Genomic DNA, 22,055 nt, shown 5'->3' with positions numbered 1-22,055 from the left:
CGTAAGTGTGACCCCAAGCTTCTGGTCGCCTGTCACTTTAATTCCCTGCTCCACTCTGGTCGCCTGTCACTTTAATTCCCTGCTCCACTCCCACTCTGACCTCTCCGTCCTCGGCCTCCTACACTGTTCCAACGAAGCTCAATGCAAGCTCCAGGAACAGCACCTCATCTTTCATTTAGGCACTTTACAGCCTTCTGGCCTCAACATTGAGTTCAACAATTTCAGAGAATAACCTCTGGCCATCTTTGGCTCCCTTCCCCGCGTCCCCGCCCCCGATCTAATGTTTTTTCTCTTTGTCTATAATGGCAGCTGGTCATTACTCGGCCATTCACACCCTATCCACATTAACCTTTTTCGAACTTCTGCCATTACCATCTCAAGTCGGCCCACTATCCCTTTTGTCTCTCTAATCTCTCCTGCCTTCCACCCTATCACAGACCTTCCCTTTTGTTCCTCCCCTCCCCCTTTCAGTGCTTGTTAAAAATCTGTTCTTTTCGAACATTCGCCAGTTCTGACGAAGGGTCACTGACCTGAAACGTTAACTCTGTTTCTCTCCACAGATGCTGCCTGACCCGTTAAGATTTCCAGCATTTGCTGTTTTTACTACAGTTATACAGGGTATTGGTGAGGCCACACCTGGAGTACTGCGTGCAGTTTTGGTCTCCGTATTTACGAAAGGATATACTTGCTTTGGAGGCAGTTCAGTGAAGGTTCACTAGGTTGATTCCGGGGATAAGGGGGTTGACTTATGAGGAAAGGTTGAGTAGGTTGGGCCTCTACTCACTAGAATTCAGAAGAATGAGAGATGATCTTATCGAAACATATAAGATTATGAGGTGGCTTGACAAGGTGGATGCAGAGAGGATGTTTCCACTGATGGGGGAGACTAGAACTAGAGGGCATGATCTTAGAATAAGGGGCCGCCCATTTAAAACAGAGATGGGGAGAAATTTCTTCTCTCAGAGGGTTGTAAATCTGTGGAATTCGCTGCCTCAGAGAGCTGTGGAAGCTGGAACATTGAATAAATTTAAGACAGAAATAGACAGTTTATTAAACGATAAGGGGATAAGGGGTTATGGGGAGCGGGCAGGGAAGTGGAGCTGAGTCCTTGATCGGATCAGCCATGATCTTATTAAATGGCAGAGCAGGCTCGAGGGGCCGTATGGTCTGCTCCTGCTCCTATTTCTTATGTTATGTTTTTAATTTCAGATTCCAGCATCCTCAGTGCTTTGCGTTTGTGTTGTGTCAGTACTTGTTTCTGTGGAGACGTGTGTAGTCCGTTCCCAGGGACTGAGTGGTGACCACACTTTGGGATAACGCAGCTGGAGCTGGCAGCTGGAAGGAGACTAAAGCAAACAGGCTTCAGGCCCCCAGTGACATAAAAATATGAGGAAAAAAATTTGGAAAATTGTTTAAAGGTGCAAAAAAAATATGGGAAAGTGATGTTGAATGTCCGGCGGTAAGTTCTAGTTAAATTTGGCCAGGTGTTGTCCCCTCACTGAGAGCGTCTATCAGGGTGATTGAAACCATGTTATGAGAGAGGGGGACTAGTTTGTGCCCCTGTTTGAACCTCAGAGTCTGAGAGACGGAGGGAATGGCAACAGACAAAGAGGGAACAACCTCTCCAAACCTGATCTCAACTCATCGCCAAGGCTGGGCATAGATAACCTCATCGCCTTCTTAGCAAGTTTAACCACTTTATTACTGAGCTCCGTTTGGAATTAGAGGGGATTTTATTGTTTGTTGTTGCCTGTGTAATGACAGCGATGAAGAGGGAAAGAGAAGCTCAGAGAAAATTCTTCTGTCAAAGCTGCAACGAGATTTGAAAGAATTTAAAGATTTTTAATGAACTTGTCGCAAAAAGAGAGTGTTAAAAAAATAGGAGTTATATAATGTGGAGAATGTTTGAGAGAAAAACATTAGAAGCAAAATTCGTAAATTAGTATCTTTGCGTCAATACATTAGTAAACATTTCTAGATCAGGCTGATTGGTTCTTCTGTCCAGCAAGAAAGATGAAGGTTTATTTATGTTAAATCATAACATAAGAACATAAGAAATAGGAGCAGGAGTAGGCCATACGGCTCCTCGAGCCTGCTCTGTCATTTAATAAGATCATGGCTGATCTGATCATAGACTCAGCTCCACTTCTCCGCCCTCTCCCCATAACCCCTTATTCCCTTATCGGTTAAGAAATTGTCTATTTCTGTCTTAAATTTATTTAATGTCCCAGCTTCCACAGCTCTCTGAGGCAGTGAATTCCACAGATTAAGAGAAGAAATTCCTCCTCATCTCAGTTTTAAATGGGCGGCCCCTTATTCTAAGATCATGCCCTCTAGTTCTAGTCTCTCCCATCAGTGGAAACATCCTCTCTGCATCCACCTTGTCAAGCTCCCTCATAATCTTATACGTTTCGATTAGATAACCTCTCTTTTCCTGCTTATTGTTAATTCGGTGACGCAAATGTTGTATGTGTTTTTCTGCATTTGCAATAAGTGCTGCATTTCTGACATGTTACATGGGGGCTGTGCTGGTTCAAGAAGACAACGTTTATTAATGGAAGTGATTGAAGTTGAAAATACGGATACCTGTTTTTGTTCAGTTCTTTTTAATACAGTGAACTAAAGAACTGCAGCACTTTATGTTTGCATTGTGTTTAATATACCAGTTACTTATCTGGACGTACAGCACGTCAGCACCATAGGGAAGCCATTGCTCCTGCTGCTTGTGCAGCCATTGCTATAGTGACATAGATGGGCTAATACATGGAAAACGTTAAAATTAATACCAATTGCACGAATAGATATACCTCTTTCAGCTCACTGAGTGACTTTTCTGAGGTGTTAATGCATTATTATACAGTTCTTTTATATCCCAGTCATTTATGACAAGTAATTTATCAAATAGAGTTTGTACATGACGAACTGAAAGCTCCTAATTAATTATACCGTCATCAAACGTGCAGAATGGATATGTAATGACAAATGAATTGCAATAATTGGTAATTGTGGACGGTGCAGTTTGGTAGGAGGAAGGAGGAGGCTGTGTAATCCTTGGAAAAGATGAGACTAAATGGGGTTCGAGGTGTGATGAGATCTCGGGGTATAGATTCAAAAATTATTCAAAGTAGCAATGCAGGTTATAAAAGCCATAGAAGTGCAAATAAAGCACTGGGGCTCATTTCTAGAGGAAGAGAATTGAAAAGCAGAGACATGATGTTAAACCTGTATCGGACCTTGTCTGATTGTCTCATGATGTGAGACGGTGGGGTGACAATGTGGCATTAGTGTATAGGTATCATTAAGTGGTTGCTGTTGCAGTTGTCGTTGTTGTTAAAGTTGTTGTTGTAAGCTTTGCTCATGTACAAAAAGGTCACAGGAGTTCATGGCCCGCTCAGTACAAAAATAAATGAACATTGTTCTCATCCCATCAATCCCGTGAACCTTCGTTGCACTCCCTCTAAGGCAAGTATATCCTTTCTTAGGTAATGAGACCAGAACTCTACACAATACAGTAGGTGTGGTCTCACCAAGGCCCTGTACAACTGTAGCAAGACTTCCTCACTCTTATACTCCAACCCCCCAACGTATCACTTGCCTTCCTTATTGCTTGCTGTGATCCGTAGACAAGCACACCCAAATCTCTCCGATTACCAGCACTTATTAGTCTCTCACCTGTCAAAACATATTCCGCTTTTACATTCTTCCTTCCAAAGTGTCAATTTCACACTTCTCCATCTGCCACCTTATCCCCGGTGTCCTGGCCAATATTCAACCCACAACTAACACCACGGCAACAGATTACCTGGTCGTAATTTGAACGCAAATTGGCTGCTGCATTTCCTGCAGAACAACAGTGACTACACTCCATTGGCTGTAAAGCTCGTGGGTCATGAAAGGTATAAACATAGAAACATAAAAACATAGAAAATAGGTGCAGGAGTAGGCCATTCAACCCTTCGAGCCTGTACCACCATTCAATAAGATTATGGCTGATCATTCCCTCAGTACCCCTTTCCTGCTTTCTCTCCATACCCCTTGATCCCTTTAGCCGTAAGGGCCATATCTAACTCCCTCTTGAATATATCCAATGAACTGGCATCAACAACTCTCTGCGGCAGGGAATTCCACAGCTTAACAACTCTCTGAGTGAAGAAGTTTCTCCTCATCTCAGTCCTAAATGGCCTACTCCTTATCCTAAGACTATGTCCCCTGGTTCTGGACTTCCCCATCATCAGGAACATTCTTCCCGCATCTAATCTGTCCAGTCCCGTCAGAATCTTATACGTTTCTATGAGATCCCCTCTCATCCTTCTAAACGCCAGTGAATAAAGGCCCAGTTGATCCAGTCTCTCCTCATATGACAGTCCAGCCATCCCTGGAATCAGTCTGGTGAACCTTCGCTGCACTCCCTCAATAGCAAGAATGTCTTTCCTCAGATTAGGAGACCAAAACTGAACACAATATTCCAGGTGAGGCCTCACTAAGGCCCTGGACAACTGAAGTAAGACCTCCCTGATTCTATACTCAAATCCCCTAGCTATGAAGGCCAACATACCATTTGTCTTCTTCACTGCCTCCTGTACCTGCATGCCCATTTTCAGTGACTGATGAACCATGACACCCAGGTCTCGTTGCACCTCCTCTTTTCCTAATCTGCCGCCATCCAGATAGTATTCTGCCTTTGTGTTTTTGCCCCCAAAATGGATAACCTCACATTTATCCACATTATACTGCATCTGCCATGCATTTGCCCACTCGCCTAACCTGCAGCCTCTTAGCATCCTCCTCACAGCTCACACCGCCACCCAGTTTAATGTCATCCGCAAACTTGGAGATATTACACTCAATTCCTTCATCTAAATCATTAATGTATATTGTAAAGAGCTGGGGACCCAGCACTGAGCCCTGTGGCAATCCACTAGTCACTGCCTGCCATTCTGAAAAAGACCCGTTTATCCCGACTCTCTGCTTCCTGTCTGTCAACCAGTTCTCTATCCACATCGGTACATTACCCCCAATACCATGCAAGTTCCTCTTTCAATGATCAATAGGTGGCAGATCAGGAGATTTCAAAGCTTACAGATTAGCAGAGGGAGGGAGAGCTGCAGAGTTTCAAAGTACTGGGGAAGGTCAGGAAAGAGTTAGCGTGTGGAACAACAGATCAAACTTACTTCAGCTGAGGAGTTCCAGTTGGCCAGGGGGTCCGCGGATGCGTGTTGTGGTTGAAGTCCGTTAGTTTTGTTTGAGGTTCTGTCTTTCCCGGCTGTGCTTTGTATAACGCTATCAGCTGCCCCTTCAACATCTGAGGCAGGTTCCTGGGCAGGGACCTGGGCAGCCTTTCTCCCATCCTGAGACAGCTGGGTCATCTCGTGTTCTCTCGGACACCAGGTGCCTTTCTCATTCGCCTGCGCGTGTCCTTGCCCACTCTTTGACTGAAGTAAATCCATCTGGAACAGTTTGAGCGGGTTGCACCCACCGTGACTGGGCGGCACGTTCAGGAGCTTCTGGAGCTCCGGCCCGTAGGCTTGTGGCCAGTGTTGGCTGGCGCTGTCCGCAGTGCCCGTCGCGTTCCCGAGTCTCTGCGGCTCAAACGGGGCGGGCTTGGTCTTCCTTTCCTTGAAGGAGCATTGTGCCCGCTTGGCCAAGGGTGCTTGAAACTCGGCTGCCATCTGCAGCGAGGGCCGCTCCGGTTTGTAGCCGACCGTGGACCTCTGAAGGCCTTTACTGACCGGAGCTTCCGAAGGTTGCTGGAACTGAGGGGCCGCCGGAGCGATGTGGTGCATTGATGGGTCTGGCCCCTGGCCAGTCTGGACCCGCTGGAGGCCGAGAGACTGAGGCGGCTGCTGGTGAGGGAAGAACTGCTGGAATATGTGTTGTTGGGCTTGGTGGCTGTAAAGGGGAAGGAGTGACGGCTGGTGAGCTTGGTGGAACATGCTTAATACTGCATTTGGGGGCAGGTCCTGCTTCTGACTCTGGCTGTACGAAAACTGGAAGAATTGATGGTGAGGCAAAGCTTCATTACTTTGTTGCTGCTGCTGGTGTTGCTGTTCCTGGTGTTGTTGATGCTGCAGTTGGGTCTGCTGGTGTTGGGTTTGTTGGTGTTGGGTTTGTTGGTGTTGGAGTTGGGTTTGTTGGAGTTGGGTCTGTTGGTGTTGATGTTGGAGTTGGGATTGTTGGTGTTGGGTCTGTTGGGATTGTTGGTGTTGGAGTTGGGTCTGTTGGGATTGTTGGTGTTGGTGTTGATGTTGGAGTTGGGTCTGTTGGAGTTGGGTCTGTTGGGATTGTTGGTGTTGGAGTTGGGTCTGTTGGTGTTGGGTCTGTTGGGTCTGTTGGAGCTGGGTCTGTTGGGATTGTTGGTGTTGGAGTTGGGTCTGTTGGTGTTGATGTTGGAGTTGGGTTTGTTGGTGTTGGGTCTGTTGGTGTTGATGTTGGAGTTGGGTTTGTTGGTGTTGGGTCTGTTGGTGTTGATGTTGGAGTTGGGTCTGTTGGAGTTGGGTCTGTTGGGATTGTTGGTGTTGGAGTTGAATCTGCAGTTGTTGTTTCCGTAGCTCAGCAAGGGACTGTTGCTTGGCCATTGCCTGCTTCTTTGCCAACTGGGCCTTCTCGGCTATCTGTTTTATTGCATCCCCGAACAGGTCCAGCTGAGACACGCTGACTGCATTCTCCTGCTGCCTCTGGAGAGATTGGTGGGACAGCTGCGTCCTGGCCCCTTGCTTTACCAGAGGGTGCGGGAAGGGCCCCAGGGCACCGGAATCGGCGATGCCCACAGCCCCGCCTCCGGCACAGAACGGGGCGGCGCTCTGGGTCCATGAGCCAGCTTGGCCGGCCGTCTGCCAGATGAGGCCACCCTTGGCGGGCAGGCGGTCGACCAGGATGGAGGTGGCCCAGTTTGGGGGCGCAGTGCTGTTGCTGTCTGCGGCTACACCGCTCTCGGGACCTGTTCCCGGATCGGAGGTGGCCACAGACTGGCACTGCCCGCTGCTCACGGGAGCCTCGGGCCCGGCGGGGGGCTGTGGGTCGGCCAGGCCCCCCAAGACCTCCGCCTCACCGCGCAGCATCCCGTTCGTCCTGTGGCGAGGCGGGCCTGGTCGTATAGTCGCGGTGCTCTCGCCGAAAAACGAGATCTGCTTGCCTCTCCGCTTGGCTGAACTCTTGCCCGGGGCCTGGACGCTCATGTTCAGAGTGGCATCTACTCGAGTAAATTGCTCTCCTGGCTCTTGTATCTTGTTTTCTGGTTCACACCGCCACCGCCCCCCCCCCCACCTCTTTCACTTTCAAACTCGTCTCTTGTGAGAACCTCAGTGTCTCTGGTCTAAAAATAAGGTGTCAGAAGTCCGGGAGTGAATCATGGATGTGTGCTTTCCAACGATATATCAAATGACTGCACCAAGGCAAGTCTTGCTGTTGTGCAAAGTCCACGCCGGGGGTTGTCACACTCACTGAGACCCGGAGCGATTGTGCCGACCTGGAACAACAATTGAGGTCAAATATTAGCAATAATTATCACCATCAGCTTCTCCCGCCTCTTTTGTGAAGGAAAAGGGGACAGCCTTAACCAAAAGAATTGATGCCGATTACCCAACAGTGCAAACCTGTCCTGCCAACAGTGCAAAGCGGTCAGTGATCTGTGTCATATTAAACGCACGAGATCTGTCCCCTTTCATAATCCTTTCCACATTACAATCCGTGCGAACCTGCCTGATATTGCTTCGCATGCTCAGACCATTTGTCCTTTTCCCACTGCAGCATACCCAATGTCTACCTGGCTGTCGCAAAATTACACAAGGCAGAAAAGGTCTCTGGTTTAAAGCTCCACTCTCAGTGTTGAAACGGAGTTCGCTTTCAGCCAGCCTGTGCAGTAAGCCCCCAGGGGAGGGCCTGAGCCTCGCTGAAAAAGTTCCGCCCGCCGACAGCCAAAACAAGAGTTTGCCAGATCCTCCCTAACTTGCTCATTAAGCCAGCAGATGGCAATGGTTTCTGAGAGGCCAGTATTGCTCGTGTGATCGCTCCGGCCTGTCACTGCATGCACAACAGTCCTCTGGAATGTTACGCAATGCCAGAGCGCTGTTGGAATATTTTCGAAAGTAGTTCTAAGCATAAAGACTAACACACGCAAACTTCCACCGAAGCTAAGAGTTTGGATTGCGCTTGTTTTAAACAAAAATAAATGCAGTAGAAATATGTCAGTGTCGTTGCGGTTCTCAGGCAGGAATTGGACTGACTGTCATTTGCATTCGGCTTTTGCTCGGATGATAAGCGACAATTCAGTTCGTGCTGGCCAGGGGAGGGTGTTGGTCACGGGAAGCAGGGATTCGCTTGCTCTGACCCCTGACCTCCACTTGTTCAGTCAACTTTAACCAACCCCCACTTAGCTATCAATTAATGATATCTGCAAGTTAACTCTGAGTTAATGGTATGCGTTGTTTAACTCTCGGCTCACAGAATCTGCAGTGAAAAGACAACTCCTGGTTAATAGAACGTGCAATGCAGTGTTTAATCTAAGTTCATGGTATGTACCGTTTAACTCTTGCTGACCCGTATCGGCAGTATAGAGACCTGATTTACTGCTGAAAATACTGGAGTCTTTGCTTGTAAACTGTTATATATGCAGACTATAGATATACTCACTGTATAGTTGCAGAAGACGGAGACTTGTTTACCTGATGTACTGTCAATAAGGTTTACACTGTGTATATACACATGCTGGCACCACTAGAGGGTGCAACTGGTGGAGACCAGGGTTTCCTGCCCTGGTGGCAGGGGCTGAATAAAGGGGAGACACCATGTGGCTGCCTCACTCTGGAGTAAAGGACCAAAGTCACTACAGTTTGAGTACAACACATTGCCTCGTGGAGTCATTCATAAGTACACTACAGACATAATAACTGTCGACGAGAATACAGACTTTCACATGATTATGGCTACCTTTGGCACACTAAAAGACTTCGCAGAGGGTGATGATTGGGATGTTTTCACGGAAAGGCTTGAGCTATATTTCGTGGCAAAGGACCTGGCAGGGGAGACGGACACATTGGCGGAGAAGCGCAAAATATGCTGCCGATCTCAGGAGACTTGCGGCACAGTGTGATTTTGGCACGGAACTCAATGAAGTATTGCGAGACATCTTCGTTATAGGAATTGACCGCGAGGGCCTCCTTCACAAGCTATTATCTGCCGACACCACAGTCAACCTGCAGAAGGCCATCAGCATCAGTCAGGCGTTCATGACCTCCACCTGCAGTAAATTATTCATCCTGTGGACTCAAACCCGGCAAGTACTGTACACAGAATGGTGCCTTTCACAGGTAGAACGTGGCTCTGCCCAGGGCAGAGAGCACAGACCTCAGGGTTCCAGAACTCAGAGTCCGCCGAGGGGTGCTAATCGAGTAGCACCATGCTGGCGTTGCGGAGGAAACCATAGGGCTCACCAGTGTTGGTTTGCAGAGTACATATGCAAAGTCTGTAACACGAAGGGCCACCTCCAGCTTGTGCGTAAAAGAAATATGACTCACCGTCGAGCAGAGGAGTCGGTCGATGACTTTGAATCCAGAGGGGAGTATGATGATTTGGCCAGAAAGGCAGCTCAGCCCCAAGAAGAAGTGTATGGAGTGTATACCTGCACCACCAATTGTCCTCCAGTGAAGATGGAAGTCGAGATAAACCGCGTTCCAGTCTTCATGGAAGTGGACACTGGAGCGAGCCAGTCAGTGATGAGCCAGGATGCCTTTGAGAGGCTTTGGAATGAAAAACGACCTGAGCTGGTTCCAGTACAGGAAAAGTTGCGCACCTACACCAAGGAGCTGATCCCAGTCCTTGGTAGTGCAGATGTAAGTGTAATCCATAATGGCGTGGTGCACAAGTTACCTCTGTGGATTGTTGCAGGTGATGGTCCAACGCTACTCGGAAGAAGGTGGATGGGGAAGATCCAGTGGAAATGGGAAGACATCTTCACTCCAGCAATCGATGTCCTCTGTGCTCAGAGGCAGAGCAAAACCTCACCTTCGCTTGGGCCAGGCACCAGAGAACAGACCAGCGCAGCACCTGAGACATAGACCATCCATCACGAAAATACTGGAGTCTTTGCTTGTAAACTGTTAAATATGCAGACTATAGATATATTCTCTGTGTAATCACTGTATAGTTGTATAAGATGGAGACTTGTTTACCTGATGTACTTTCAATAGGGTTTACACTGTGTATATACACATGCTGGCACCACTAGAGGGTGCAACTGGTGGAGACCGGGGTTTCCTGCCCTAGTGGCAGGGGCTGTATAAAAAGAGAGCCACCATGCTTGTGCCTCACTCTGGAGTTTGGAATAAAAAGGACCAAGGTCACTACAGTTTCAGTACAACACATTGCCTCGTGGAGTCATTCATACGTACATTGCACACGTAATAAAAAACACACACAGAAATTAAGTGTCCTGGCCAATATTTATCCCTCAATCAACAGAACAAAAACAGTTTACCTGGTCATTATCACATTGCTGTGTGTGGGATCTTACCGTGCACAAATTGGTTGCCACATTTTCCACATTACAACAGTGACTACACTCCAAAAGTACTTCATAGGCTGCAAAGCACTTTGAGCCGCCGTGGGCTTGTGAAAGGTGCTATAGATCATCGTCCTTGGACTAGATTTCCTGGTCCTTTGCCCCCCCCGGCCTCTCTCGGATCGCTCCAGGCCCGGCTCTTTAGCTCGGGAGTTTCCCATGCTAACGCTCAAGAGAGGTGTGCAACGCCTCCCTTCGCGCTACACCCCCTGACGCAGGGCCCAGCTGCTAAACTTACCTACAGAGGCGCAAACTGTTCCCGGGCGCTAACTTGCCTGCTTCGCCGCCATGATCGCCCCAAATATATCACAGTCAAAAATCCAGCCCTTTTCATTCTGCCTGGTTCTGAAGCTAGGCCCAGGCTGTGATCCTGGGCAGGCTAGGCCCGGGCTGTGATCGTGGGCAGGAGATGTCTGGCCCAGGCTATGATCGTGGGCAGGAAGCTAGGCCCGGGCTGTGATCGTGGGCAGCAAGCTAGGCCTGGGCTGTGATCGTGGGCAGGAGATATCTGGCCCGGGCTGTGACCGTGGGCAGGCTAGGCATGGGCTGTGATCGTGGGCAGGAGGGTAGGTCCGGGCTGTGATCGTGGGCAGGAGGCAAGGCCCAGGCTGTGATCGTGGACAGGCTAGGCACGGGCTGTGATTGTGGGTAGGAGGCTAGGCCCGGGCTGTGATCGTGGGCAGGAGGCTAGGCCCGGGCTGTGATCGTGGGCAGGAGGCTAGGCCCGGGCTGTGATCGTGGGCAGGAGGTTAGGCCCGGGCTGTGATCGTGGGCAGGAGGCTAGTCCCGGGCTGTGATTGTGGGCAGGAGGCTAGGCCCGGGCTGTGAGTGTGGGCAGGAAGCTAGGCCCGGGCTGTGATCGTGGGCAGGAGGCTAGGCCTGGGCTGTGATCGTGGGCAGGAGGCTAGGCCCGGGCTGTGATCGTGGGCAGGAGGCTAGGCCCGGGCTGTGATCGTGGGCAGGAGGCTAGGCCCAGGCTGTGATCGTGGGCAGGCTAGGCCCGGGCTGTGATCGTGGGCAGGAGGCTAGGCCTGGGCTGTGATCGTGGGCAGGAGATATCTGGCCCGGGCTGTGAGCATGGGCAGGCTAGGCCCGGGCTGTGATTGTGGGCAGGAGGCTAGGCCCGGGCTGTGATCGTGGGCAGGAGGCTAGGCCCGGGCTGTGAGCGTGGGCAGGAGGCTAGGCCCGGGCTGTGATTGTGGGCAGGAGGCTAGGCCCGGGCTGTGATCGTGGCCAGGAGGCTAGGCCCAGGCTGTGATCGTGGGCAGGCTAGGCCCGGGCTGTGATCGTGGGCAGGAGGCTAGGCCTGGGCTGTGATCGTGGGCAGGAGATATCTGGCCCGGGCTGTGAGCATGGGCAGGCTAGGCCCGGGCTGTGATCGTGGGCAGGAGGCTAGGCCCGGGCTGCGATCGTGGGCAGGAGGCTAAGCCCAGGCTGTGATCGTGGGCAGGCTAGGCCCGGGCTGTGATTGGGGGCAGGAGGCTAGGCCCGGGCTGTGATCGTGGGCAGGAGGCTAGGCCCGGGCTGTGATCGTGGGCAGGAGGCTAGGCCCGGGCTGTGAGCTTGGGCAGGAGGCTAGGCCTGGGCTGTGAGTGTGGGAAGGAGGCTAGGCCCGGGCAGTGATCATGGGCAGGAGGCTAGGCCCGGGCTGTGATCGTGGGCAGGGCTAGGCCCAGGCTATGATCGTGGGCAGGCTAGGCCCGGGCTGTGATCGTGGGCAGGAGGCTAGGCCGGGCTGTGATCGTGGGCAGGAGATATCTGGCCCGGGCTGTGAGCATGGGCAGGCTAGGCCCGGGCTGTGATCGTGGGCAGGAGGCTAGGCCCGGGCTGTGATCGTGGGCAGGAGGCTAGGCCCAGGCTGTGATCGTGGGCAGGCTAGGCCCGGTCTGTGATCGTGGGCAGGATGTTAGGCCCGGGCTGTGATCGTGGGCAGGAGGTTAGGCCTGGGCTGTGATCGTGGGCAGGAGGATGAGGCCGGGCTGTGAGCGTGGGCAGGAGGCTCGGCCCGGGCTGTGATCGTGGGCAGGAGATGTCTGGCCTGGGCTGTGATCGTGGGCACGAAGCTAGGTCCGGGCTGTGATCGTGGGCAGGAAGCTAGGCCCGGGCTGTGATTATGGGCAGGAGGCTAGGCCCGGGCTGTGATCGTGGGCAGGAGGTTAGGCCTAGGCTGTGATCGTGGGCAGGAGGATGAGGCCGGGCTGTGATCGTGGGCAGGAGGCTAGGCCTGGGCTGTGATCGTGGGCAGGAGATATCTGGCCTGGGCTGTGAGCGTGTGCAGGCTAGGCCCGGGCTGTGATCGTGGGCAGGAGGCTAGGCCTGGGCTGTGATCGTGGGCAGGAGATATCTGGCCCGGGCTGTGAGCGTGGGCAGGCTAGGCCCGGGTTGTGATCGTGGGCAGGAGGCTAGGCCCGGGCTGCGATCGTGGGCATGAGGCTAAGCCCAGGCTGTGATCGTGGGCAGGCTAGGCCCGGGCTGTGATTGTGGGCAGGAGGCTAGGCCCGGGCTGTGATCGTGGGCAGGAGGCTCGGCCCGGGCTGTGATCGTGGGCAGGAGGCTAGGCCCGGGCTGTGAGCATGGGCAGGAGGCTAGGCCCGGGCTGTGAGTGTGGGCAAGAGGCTAGGCCCGGGCAGTGATCATGGGCAGGAGGCTAGGCCCGGGCTGTGATCGTGGGCAGGAGGCTAGGCCCAGGCTGTGATCGTGGGCAGGCTAGGCCCGGGCTGTGATCGTGGGCAGGAGGCTAGGCCCGGTCTGTGATCGTGGGCAGGAGATATCTGGCCCAGGCTGTGAGCGTGGGCAGGCTAGGCCCAGGCTGTGATCGTGGGCAGGAGGCTAGGCCCGGGCTGCGATCGTGGGCAGGAGGTTAGGCCTGGGCTGTGATCATGGGCAGGAGGATGAGGCCGGGCTGTGATCGTGGGCAGGAGGCTAGGCCTGGGCTGTGAGCGTGGGCAGGAGGCTAGGCCCGGGCTGTGATCGTGGACAGGAGGCTAGGCCCAGGATGTGATCGTGGGCAGGAGGCTAGGCCCGGGCTGTGATCGTGGGCAGTAGGCTAGGCCTGTGCTGTGATCGTGGGCAGGAGGCTAGGCCCAGGCTGTGATCGTGGGCAGGCTAGGCCCGGGCTGTGATCGTAGGCAGGAGGCTAGGCCCGGGCTGTGATCGTGAGCAGGCTAGGCCTGGGCTGTGATCGAGGGCAGGAGGCTCGGCCCGGGCTGTGATCGTGGGCAGGAGGCTAGGCCCGGTCTGTGAGCATGGGCAGGAGGCTAGGCCCGGGCTGTGAGTGTGGGCAGGAGGCTAGGCCCGGGCAGTGATCATGGGCAGGAGGCTAGGCCCGGGCTGTGATCGTGGGCAGGAAGCTAGGCCCAGGCTGTGATCGTGGGCAGGCTAGGCCTGGGCTGTGATCGAGGGCAGGAGGCTCGGCCCGGGCTGTGATCGTGGGCAGGAGGCTAGGCCCGGTCTGTGAGCATGGGCAGGAGGCTAGGCCCGGGCTGTGAGTGTGGGCAGGAGGCTAGGCCCGGGCAGGAGGCTAGGCCCGGGCTGTGATCGTGGGCAGGAAGCTAGGCCCAGGCTGTGATCGTGGGCAGGCTAGGCCCGGGCTGTGATCGTGGGCAGGAGGCTAGGCCCGGGCTGTGATCGTGGGCAGGAGATATCTGGCCCAGGCTGTGAGCGTGGGCAGGCTAGGCCCGGGCTGTGATCGTGGGCAGGAGGCTAGGCCCGGGCTGCGATCGTGGGCAGGAGGCTAGGCCCAGGCTGTGATCGTGGGCAGGCTAGGCCCGGGCTGTGATTGTGGGCAGGAGGTTAGGCCCGGGCTGTGATCGTGGGCAGGAGGCTAGGCCCGGGCTGTGATCGTCGGCAGGAGGATGAGGCCAGGCTGTGAGCGTGGGCAGGAGGCTCGGCCCGGGCTGTGATCGTGGGCAGGAGATGTCTGGCCTGGGCTGTAATCGTGGGCAGGAAGCTAGGTCCGGACTGTGATCGTGGGCAGGAAGCTCGGCCCGGGCTGTGATTATGGGCAGGAGGCTAAGCCCGGGCTGTGATCGTGGGCAGGAGGTTAGGCCTGGGCTGTGATCGTGGGCAGGAGGATGAGGCCGGGCTGTGATCGTGGGCAGGAGGCTAGGCCTGGGCTGTGAGCGTGGGCAGGAGGCTAGGCCCGGGCTGTGATCGTGGACAGGAGGCTAGGCCCGGGATGTGATCGTGGGCAGGAGGCTAGGCCCGGGCTGTGATCGTGGGCAGGAGGCTAGGCCTGTGCTGTGATCGTGGGCAGGAGGCTAGGCCCAGGCTGTGATCGTGGGCAGGCTAGGCCCGGTCTGTGATCGTGGGTAGGAGGCTAGGCCCGGGCTGTGATCGTGAGCAGGAGGCTAGGTCCGGGCTTTGATCGTGAACAAGAGGCTAGGCCCAGGCTGTGATCGTGGCCAGGCTATGCCTGGGCTGTGATCGAGGGCAGGAGGCTAGGCCCGGGCTGTGATCGTAGACATGAGGCTAGGCCCGGGGAAGTGATCGTGGGCAGGAGGCTAGGCCCGGGCTGTGATCGTGGGCAGGAGGTTAGGCCTGGGCTGTGATCGTCGGCAGGAGCATGAGGCCGGGCTGTGAGCGTGGGCAGGAGGCTCGGCCCGGGCTGTGATCGTGGGCAGGAGATGTCTGGCCCAGGCTGTGATCGTGGGCAGGAGGCTAGGCCCGGGCTGCGATCGTGGGCAGGAGGTTAGGCCTGGGCTGTGATCATGGGCAGGAGGATGAGGCCGGGCTGTGATCGTGGGCAGGAGGCTAGGCCTGGGCTGTGAGCGTGGGCAGGAGGCTAGGCCCGGGCTGTGATCGTGGACAGGAGGCTAGGCCCAGGATGTGATCGTGGGCAGGAGGCTAGGCCCGGGCTGTGATCGTGGGCAGTAGGCTAGGCCTGTGCTGTGATCGTGGGCAGGAGGCTAGGCCCAGGCTGTGATCGTGGGCAGGCTAGGCCCGGGCTGTGATCGTAGGCAGGAGGCTAGGCCCGGGCTGTGATCGTGAGCAGGCTAGGCCTGGGCTGTGATCGAGGGCAGGAGGCTCGGCCCGGGCTGTGATCGTGGGCAGGAGGCTAGGCCCGGTCTGTGAGCATGGGCAGGAGGCTAGGCCCGGGCTGTGAGTGTGGGCAGGAGGCTAGGCCCGGGCAGTGATCATGGGCAGGAGGCTAGGCCCGGGCTGTGATCGTGGGCAGGAAGCTAGGCCCAGGCTGTGATCGTGGGCAGGCTAGGCCTGGGCTGTGATCGAGGGCAGGAGGCTCGGCCCGGGCTGTGATCGTGGGCAGGAGGCTAGGCCCGGTCTGTGAGCATGGGCAGGAGGCTAGGCCCGGGCTGTGAGTGTGGGCAGGAGGCTAGGCCCGGGCAGGAGGCTAGGCCCGGGCTGTGATCGTGGGCAGGAAGCTAGGCCCAGGCTGTGATCGTGGGCAGGCTAGGCCCGGGCTGTGATCGTGGGCAGGAGGCTAGGCCCGGGCTGTGATCGTGGGCAGGAGATATCTGGCCCAGGCTGTGAGCGTGGGCAGGCTAGGCCCGGGCTGTGATCGTGGGCAGGAGGCTAGGCCCGGGCTGCGATCGTGGGCAGGAGGCTAGGCCCAGGCTGTGATCGTGGGCAGGCTAGGCCCGGGCTGTGATTGTGGGCAGGAGGTTAGGCCCGGGCTGTGATCGTGGGCAGGAGGCTAGGCCCGGGCTGTGATCGTCGGCAGGAGGATGAGGCCAGGCTGTGAGCGTGGGCAGGAGGCTCGGCCCGGGCTGTGATCGTGGGCAGGAGATGTCTGGCCTGGGCTGTAATCGTGGGCAGGAAGCTAGGTCCGGACTGTGATCGTGGGCAGGAAGCTCGGCCCGGGCTGTGATTATGGGCAGGAGGCTAAGCCCGGGCTGTGATCGTGGGCAGGAGGTTAGGCCTGGGCTGTGATCGTGGGCAGGAGGATGAGGCCGGGCTGTGATCGTGGGCAGGAGGCTAGGCCTGGGCTGTGAGCGTGGGCAGGAGGCTAGGCCCGGGCTGTGATCGTGGACAGGAGGCTAGGCCCGGGATGTGATCGTGGGCAGGAGGCTAGGCCCGGGCTGTGATCGTGGGCAGGAGGCTAGGCCTGTGCTGTGATCGTGGGCAGGAGGCTAGGCCCAGGCTGTGATCGTGGGCAGGCTAGGCCCGGTCTGTGATCGTGGGTAGGAGGCTAGGCCCGGGCTGTGATCGTGAGCAGGAGGCTAGGTCCGGGCTTTGATCGTGAACAAGAGGCTAGGCCCAGGCTGTGATCGTGGCCAGGCTATGCCTGGGCTGTGATCGAGGGCAGGAGGCTAGGCCCGGGCTGTGATCGTAGACATGAGGCTAGGCCCGGGGAAGTGATCGTGGGCAGGAGGCTAGGCCCGGGCTGTGATCGTGGGCAGGAGGTTAGGCCTGGGCTGTGATCGTCGGCAGGAGCATGAGGCCGGGCTGTGAGCGTGGGCAGGAGGCTCGGCCCGGGCTGTGATCGTGGGCAGGAGATGTCTGGCCTGGGCTGTGATCGTGGGCAGGAGGCTAGGCCCGGGCTGTGATCGTGGACAGGAGGCTAGGCCCGGGCTGTGATCGTGGGCAGGAGACTAGGCCTGTGCTGTGATCGTGGGCAGGAGGCTAGGCCCAGGCTGTGATCGTAGACAGAAGGCTCGGATCGGGCTGTGATCGTGGGCAGGAGGCTAGGCCCGGGCTGTGATCGTGGGCAGGAGGCTAGGCCCGGGTTGTGAGCGTGGGCAGGAAGCTAGGCCCGGGCTGTCATCGTGGGCAGGAGGCTAGGCCCGGGCTGTGATCGTGGGCAGGGGGCTAGGCCCGGGCTGTGATCGTGGACAGGAGGCTAGGCCCAGGCTGTGATCGTGGGCAGGAGGCTAGGCCCGGGCTGTGAGCGTGGGTAGGAGGCTAGGCCCGGGCTGTGATCGTGGGCAGGAGATGTCTGGCCTGGGCTGTGATCGTGGGCAGGAGGCTCGGCCCGGGCTGTGATCGTGGGCAGGAGGCTAGGCCCGGGCTGTGAGCATGGGCAGGAGGCTAGGCCCGGGCTGTGAGCGTGGGCAGGAGGCTAGGCCCAGGCTGTGATCGTGGGCAGGAGGCTAGGCCCGGGCTGTGAGCGTGGGTAGGAGGCTAGGCCCGGGCTGTGATCGTGGGCAGGAGATGTCTGGCCTGGGCTGTGATCGTGGGCAGGAGGCTCGGCCCGGGCTGTGATCGTGGGCAGGAGGCTAGGCCCGGGCTGTGATCGTGGGCAGGAGGCTAGGCCCGGGCTGTGAGCGTGGGCAGGAGGCTAGGCCCGGGCTGTGATCGTGGGCAGGAGGCTCGGCCCGGGCTGTGATCGTGGGCAGGAGGCTAGGCCCGGGCTGTGATCCTGGGCAGGAGTGTCTGGTCCAGGAACTCACAAGCAGTGGCTTTTACAATATGTTAAGGCGGTCCTACCACTGCCAACATTTTCACCAGCACACAAGCAATACTCTCGACAAGAAACATGCTTCATGCACACATCTGATCAATTTTGTATGCAATAATATTTTGTAGACCTCGTCTGAACAGGACGATTCTAGATAGGCCCTTGGGGAAACAAGTGGACCTCCCACTGGCCAGTGGATGTCCCTGATAAGGAGCGGCTATCATGAGGTAAGAAAGGACACGTATATCATGTAGAGAAGTCTACCATCCCCCCAACACAGAACAGTTTGCGAATGGTTAAAATCCGATCCTGGGGATTACTGATCCAGTGACATAACCATAATGCCGTACCCGCTTCATCCGTTCCATTCGGAGATCGGTCTTGCTATGCACAAGATCTTCACAATGCTCGATGGAGTATAAAAGCAGGGAAGTCTTGCTACAGTTATACAGGGTATTGGTGAGGCCACACCTGGAATACTGCGTGCAGTTTTGGTTTCCATATTTACAAAAGGATATACTTGCTTTGGAGGCAGTTCAGAGATGGTTCACTCGGTTGATTCCAGAGATGAGGGGGTTGACTTATGAGGAAAGGTTGAGTAGGTTGGGCCTCTACTCATTGGAGTTCAGAAGAATGTGAGGTGATCGTATCGAAACATATAAGATAATGAGGTGGATGCAGAGAGGATGTTTTCACTGATGGGGGAGACTAGAACTAGGGAACATAATCTTAGAATAAGGGGCCGCCCATTTAAAACTGAGATGAGGGGAAATTTCTTCTCTGAGGGTTGTAAATCTGTGGAATTCGGTGCCTCAGAGAGCTGTGACAGCTGGGACATTGAATAAATTTAAGACAGAAATAGACAGTTTCGTAACCGATAAGGGAGTAAAGAGTTATGGGGAACGGGCAGGGAAGTGGAGCTGAGTCCATGATCAGATCAGTCATGATCGTATTAAATGGCGGAGCAGGCTCGAGGGGTCGTATGGCCTACTCCTGCTCCTATTTCTTATGTTCTTATGATCCTGTGACCCTTGACCTACTGTCAAAGCATTAGAAGTAGTGTTCCCCATGGGGCGAGTGTGATATTCCATGGACACGGCAGAATTTCGCACTCGTGTACTGTGCCAGGATCACTCGCAAATCTCAGAGCCACACAAATGTCAACACTTTTCAAACAAAAGTCTTTAGCAATCGCTCGGGGAGAGAAGTGGCTCAGGGCTGGATTTCCCGGTGCTGTCCGTCTCCGTTTGTGTCCCGGAGGGGCAGCAATGGCGGCGTTGAGCTCCTCAAGACGGGCGGCCAGCTTTCAGCGGCCCCCCCCCACCCCCACCGGGGTTTTCGGGACCGGTGTCGGCGGGGCGCGGGGCATTACCGCCTGGGAGAGGTGAGCCGGTGTGTAATGCCCCTGGTTGTGACACCAGCTCGATTTGTGACTCCCGCCCGACCCGTACGCCCCGCAGTGCCCCCTGTTGGGACCGCCAGGGAAAGCAGGCAGTCTGACCTATACCGGCCGCAGTGAGGTCAGTAATGTCCACCTCAGGTAAGTGTGATTGGTTTAATTTTATTTTTTTGACGATTTATGTTGTGCGGTGTGGGCTATGGATTGGGAATGTTTTGGGTATTTTCAGGTTTTTCTCTCCCCTGGCCCCTCTCAGGGCGCTCCCAGGCCGGCTGTTTAGCTCGGGATTTTCCCTTGCTCAGCCGGCCTAGCGCCCTGAGAGAGGTGTGTAACACCTCCCTTAGCGCCCCGCCCCACACTCAGGGCCCAGCTGACCAATTTTGCTGACTGAGGCACAAACTGTTCCCGCTGGGCGGTATCAGGACCGCCCCGAAATCCTAAAAGCCGAGAATCCAGCCCTGAATGTATTACCGATTTCACTTAATTCAAAGCAAAATGTACTCACAGCTTCCTTTCCGTTCACATTTTTTTTTGGAAGAAATAATTGACCCACTTCCCCTCCCCTGACAGCTCAGTTGGTTCTGTACACAATACTCCAGGTGTGGTCTCACTAGGGCAAGATGTCTTTACTCTTGTACCAACCCACGACAATTAAAATACATTATCATTTAAATCTCCAATGCAAATGAAATCTGTTCTGTAACACATTCAAGTGGGCAAAAATGTGAAATATTTCCAAGTTCTTCATCAAAATATACACGCTGAAGGAAAGCACTACCGCCACATGCTTTGCGTAAGTGGAAGCAATGGGAATCAGAGCCAGTGCACAGGTATGCACACTGGGAACTAGAACAGCTCAGAATTCAGCCCATATCCAGTTTACAAAGTCATTACAATACTGCACAAATTGGCCAAGGCAGGAATTAACCAAACTAATGCAACATACAAGTTGGCAAGATCTCTTCTGCACACATTTAAGGGTCATCATCATAGGCAGTCCCTCGGAATCGAGGAAGATTTGCTTCCACTCTAAAAATGAGTCCTTTGGTGGTTGTACAGTCCAAATATGGGAACCACAGTCCCTGTCACAGGTGGGACAGATAGTCATTGAGAGAAAGGGGTGGGTGGGACTGGTTTGCCGCATGCTCCTTCTGCTGCCTGCGCTTGGTTTCTGCATGCTCTCGGCGATGAGACCCGAGGTGCTCAGCGCCCTCCCGGATGCACTTCCTCCACTTAGGGCGGACTGGTCTTTGGCCAGGGACTCCCAGGTGTCAGTGGGGATGTTGCACTTTATCAGAGAGACTTTGAGGGTGTCCTCTGCCCACCTTTGGCTTTAAAGGGTGATACAGTATGAACAGCTAGCTAGTTTCTGTTTTGGAATTGTTGCGACATAAGCCATTGCCTTTTGAAGCTTTATAATTGTTTGCATCTTTGGTTTGGGGCTGCATGAGACGCTGGCTTTACCCACTTCCTCACAGAGGCCATGGAGGGATTCGAACGCAAATGTGGGAATGTGGGCCATTCGACATCACCAAAAGTTTACAATTACCCGCCGCGGGCCCTGCCTTGAATTCTCACACTCTTGTTTGCAAATCCCTTTCACAAGGTGACCAGTAGGTGACTCCTGGATACAGCGAAAGACCAACCACTGTCAAACCTCCACGAGAGAATTGTGAATGGGTCTGCATTCCTGACTGAGTGCGAGAGAGAATGCCAATACTTTTATCATGCACAACATGCAAACTTTAGCTATCTCATAAATACACAGGCTCCCGGTTAAGCAACGCCTCGATTTCAAAATTCTCATCCTTGTTTACAAATCCTTCCTTGGCCCTTGCCCCTCCCTATCTCTGTAACCTCCTCCAGCCCCACAACCCTCCCGAGATGTCTGCATTCCTCTAATTCTGCCCTCCTGAGCATCCCTGATTATAATCGCTCAACCATCGGTGGCCGTGCCTTCTGTTGCCTGGGCCCCAAGCTCTGGAACTCCCTCCCTAAACCTCTCCGCCTCTCTACCTCTTTTTCCTCCTCAAAACCTACTTCTTTGACCAAGCTTTTGGCCATCCGCCCTAATTTCTTCTTATGTGGCTCAGTGTCAAAAAATGTTTTGTGTTCTAACACTCCTGTGAAACGCTTTGGGACGTTTTACCAAGTTAAAGGCGCTATATAAATACAAGGTTGTTGTTGTTTTCATAGCTTATAAAGGATATTGAGGCGCTGGAGAAGGTGCAAAAAAGATTTGAGGACGATACCAGAACTGAGAGGTTATGCCTATCACCAAAGGCTGACCAGGCCGGGGGTCTTTTCTCTAGAAACGAGAAGGCTAAGGGGTGAGCTGATGGGGGTCTTAAAAATGATCAAGGGGTTGGATAGGGTGGAGAAGATGTTTCCACTTGTGGGGGTAACCAAAACTAGGGGCCATAAATATACGATAGTCACTGATAAATCCAATATAGGAATTCAGGAGAAAGCGTATTTGTGTGGTTAGAATGTGGAACTCACTGCCACACGGAGTGGTGGCGGCAAATAGCACAGGTGCTTTTCGGGGGAAGCTCGACAAACACGTGCGGGAGAAAGGAATAGAAGGTTATGTTGATAGTGTGAAATGTGGTGAGACAGGAGGCTGGTGTGGAGTATAAACACCAGCACAGACCAGTCAGGCCCAATGGCCTGTTTCTGTGCAGTACATTCTGTGTAGAACGCTCCAAGGTACTTCACAGGAGCATAATCAAACAAAATTGGAC

General features: G+C 54.5%; 1 protein-coding gene across 6 annotated transcripts in view; it reads right to left on the bottom strand.

Moving 5' to 3' along the window:
- Positions 1-22,055, bottom strand: part of LOC139263112 (mitotic deacetylase-associated SANT domain protein-like) — a 121,246-nt gene that overhangs the window by 62,555 nt on the left and 36,636 nt on the right. For 4 of the 6 annotated variants that reach the window (XM_070878663.1, XM_070878664.1, XM_070878667.1 and 1 more), the window contains exon 2: positions 5,172-7,465. In XM_070878663.1, the coding sequence (XP_070734764.1) occupies positions 5,172-7,175 (2,004 nt within the window). In that variant the 5' untranslated portion in view covers positions 7,176-7,465. Of the gene's footprint in view, positions 1-5,171; positions 7,466-7,762; positions 7,895-9,864; positions 9,970-22,055 lie in introns of those variants that run through there. The other 2 variants (XM_070878665.1, XM_070878668.1) reach the window with 2 other exon arrangements.

The sequence above is a fragment of the Pristiophorus japonicus genome, chromosome 4 (assembly GCF_044704955.1).
Source record: "Pristiophorus japonicus isolate sPriJap1 chromosome 4, sPriJap1.hap1, whole genome shotgun sequence".
Classification (NCBI taxonomy): Eukaryota; Metazoa; Chordata; class Chondrichthyes; family Pristiophoridae; genus Pristiophorus; species Pristiophorus japonicus.
Note: the sequence above shows the minus strand (reverse complement) of the source record. Positions and strands in the feature narration are given on the sequence as shown.